At 42.6% G+C, this 2401-nt stretch overlaps 1 protein-coding gene across 1 annotated transcript; it reads left to right on the plus strand.

Annotated features, from left to right (window-relative positions):
• Positions 1–558: 558 nt before the first annotated feature.
• LOC133261207 (olfactory receptor 5P1-like) lies at positions 559–1572 on the plus strand. The gene has a single exon (XM_061439722.1). It carries the CDS (start codon positions 640–642, stop codon positions 1570–1572), a length of 933 nt encoding a protein of 310 aa, XP_061295706.1. The 5' UTR covers positions 559–639.
• Positions 1573–2401: the final 829 nt, after the last annotated feature.

Here is a 2401-nt window from a genome sequence, read left to right on the forward strand (position 1 = left end):
CCCAAGCTCTAGTTACTTGTAATACTGAGATAAAATACACACTGTTGTTGAGGAGAATGTGTATAAACTGGGGATAGTGAAATTTGAACATGCAAACAACAACAAAAGTCACAACCTAGTATAAATAATGGCAATTGTTTACATTTCAGGGTCTCAACTAAAGTAGGGAGCCTAGCAGTGAAATTGTGGAGATGAGTAAATAAAATTGGGAACTAAATTGTAGATAGAATCAATAGGATTTTATTAGATGTGGTGCAAAGAGAGACAGAAGGTAAGATTGGGTAGATTATGGTGTCATTCTACAGACATAACGCATAGGAAGAGCGGTCCGAAACATAGATCTGGAATTCGGGAGAGAGATCCTTGTAGGCGTCAAGATTGGAGAGGTGTTATAAAATAATTAATAATAATAAAAAAAGAACATAATTGAGATCCTGGAAAGTGAGGTTGAACCCTTCTCCTTTTATGCAAAGAGGAAACACACACACAAATCCTGTAAAGCACTATATTTACAGGCAGCGCAGAAGAGGAAATCACTGTGAATGAGTCTGTGGAATAAGCAAAGAGAACTGAAAATGTGTAGAATGAGTGCATAAAAGAAATGAACATTTCCCTCAACAGGAACAATTCCCAGAGGACATGGAGGCTGGAAACCACACCAGCGTGACGGAGTTCATCCTTTTGGGGTTAACAGAGGATCCTACACTTTGTGTCATCTTCTTTGTGCTATTTCTAGGCATATATGTTATTATTTTAGTGGGCAATATCACCATAATTATTTTAATAGCAAGTTGTTCCCAACTTCACTCCCCTATGTACCTTTTCCTTGGCCATTTGGCTTTTGTTGACATCGGTTGTTCTACATCTGTCACACCTATGATGATTATAGGATTTCTTAGACATAGACTAGCCCTCCCAGTTGCTGACTGTGAAGCCCAGCTCTGTTCTATGGTGATGTTTGGGTCAACTGATTGCTTCCTGCTGGCTGTCATGGCCTATGACCGTTGTGTGGCCATCTGCTTGCCCCTTTTCTACTCCACCCATATGTGCCCCAGAGTGTGTGTCCTCTTGGTGGGGGGTTCCTATCTCGGTGGGTGTGTCAATGCTTGGACATTTGGTAGTTGTTTATTGACTCTGTCTTTCTGTGGACCAAATCAGATAGATCACTTTTTCTGTGATTTCTCCCCTTTGTTGAAACTTTCCTGCTCAGATGTCTCCACTATTGAAATTATCCCTTCCATCTCTTCTGGATCTATCCTTGTGATCACAGTGTTTGTCATATCTCTCTCTTACATCTGCATCCTCAACACCATCCTGAAGATGCGCTCCACTGAAGGGAGACACAAGGCCTTCTCCACCTGCACCTCTCACCTCACCACGGTCACTCTCTACTATGGAACAATTACCTTCATTTATGTGATGCCCAAATCCAGCTACTCAACTGAGCAGAACAGAGTAGTGTCTGTATTCTACACAGTGGTGATCCCCATGTTGAACCCCCTCATCTACAGTCTAAGGAACAGAGACGTAAAGGAGGCCCTGAGAAAGGCAATGGTCAGAATATATTCTTAGGATCCATTCTTAACATTTCAGGTGACCTATAAAATTTTTTGTTTACCAATATCACACTTCAGTTCAGTTCAGTTCAGCCCCTCAGTTGTGTCTGACTCTTTGCAACCCCATGAGTTGCAGCACTCCTGTCCATCACCAACTCCCGGAGTTCACTCAAACTCATGTCCATTGAGTCAGTGATGCCATCCAGCCATCTCATCCTCTGTCGTCCCCTTCTCCTCCTGCCCCCAATCCCTCCCAGCATTAGAGTCTTTTCCAATGAGTCAACTCTTTACAGGAGGTGGCCAAAGTATTGGAGTTTCAGCTTTAGCATCATTCCTTCCAAAGAACACCCAGGGCTGATCTCCTTCAGAATCGACTGGTTGGATCTCCTTGCAGTCCAAGGGGCTTTCAAGAGTCTTCTCCAACACCACAGTTCAAAAGCATCAGTTCTTTGGCGCTCAGCTTTCTTCACAGTCCAACTCTCACATCCATACATGACCACTGGAAAAACCATAGCCTTGACCAGACAGACCTTTGTTGGCAAAGTAATGTCTCTGCTTTTGAATATGCTATCTAGTTTGGTCATAACTTTCCCTCCAAGGAGTAAGCGTCTTTTAATTTCATGGATGCAGTCACCATCTGCAGTGATTTTGGAGCCCAGAAAAATAAAGTCTGACACTGTTTCCACTGTTTCCCCCATCTATTTCCCATGAAGTGATGGGACCAGATGCCATGATGTTAGTTTTCTAAATGTTGAGCTTTAAGCCAACTTTTTCACTCTCCACTTTCACTTTCATCAAGACGCTTTTTAGTTCCTCTTCACTTTCTGCCATAAGAGTGGTGTCAT

The sequence above is a fragment of the Bos javanicus genome, chromosome 15 (genome assembly GCF_032452875.1).
Source record: "Bos javanicus breed banteng chromosome 15, ARS-OSU_banteng_1.0, whole genome shotgun sequence".
Taxonomy (NCBI): Eukaryota; Metazoa; Chordata; class Mammalia; order Artiodactyla; family Bovidae; genus Bos; species Bos javanicus.

Coding starts and splice junctions, on each gene's coding strand:
- LOC133261207 (XM_061439722.1), top strand. CDS start 640: ATGGAGGCTGGAAACCACACCAGCGTGACGGAGTTCATCCTTTTGGGG.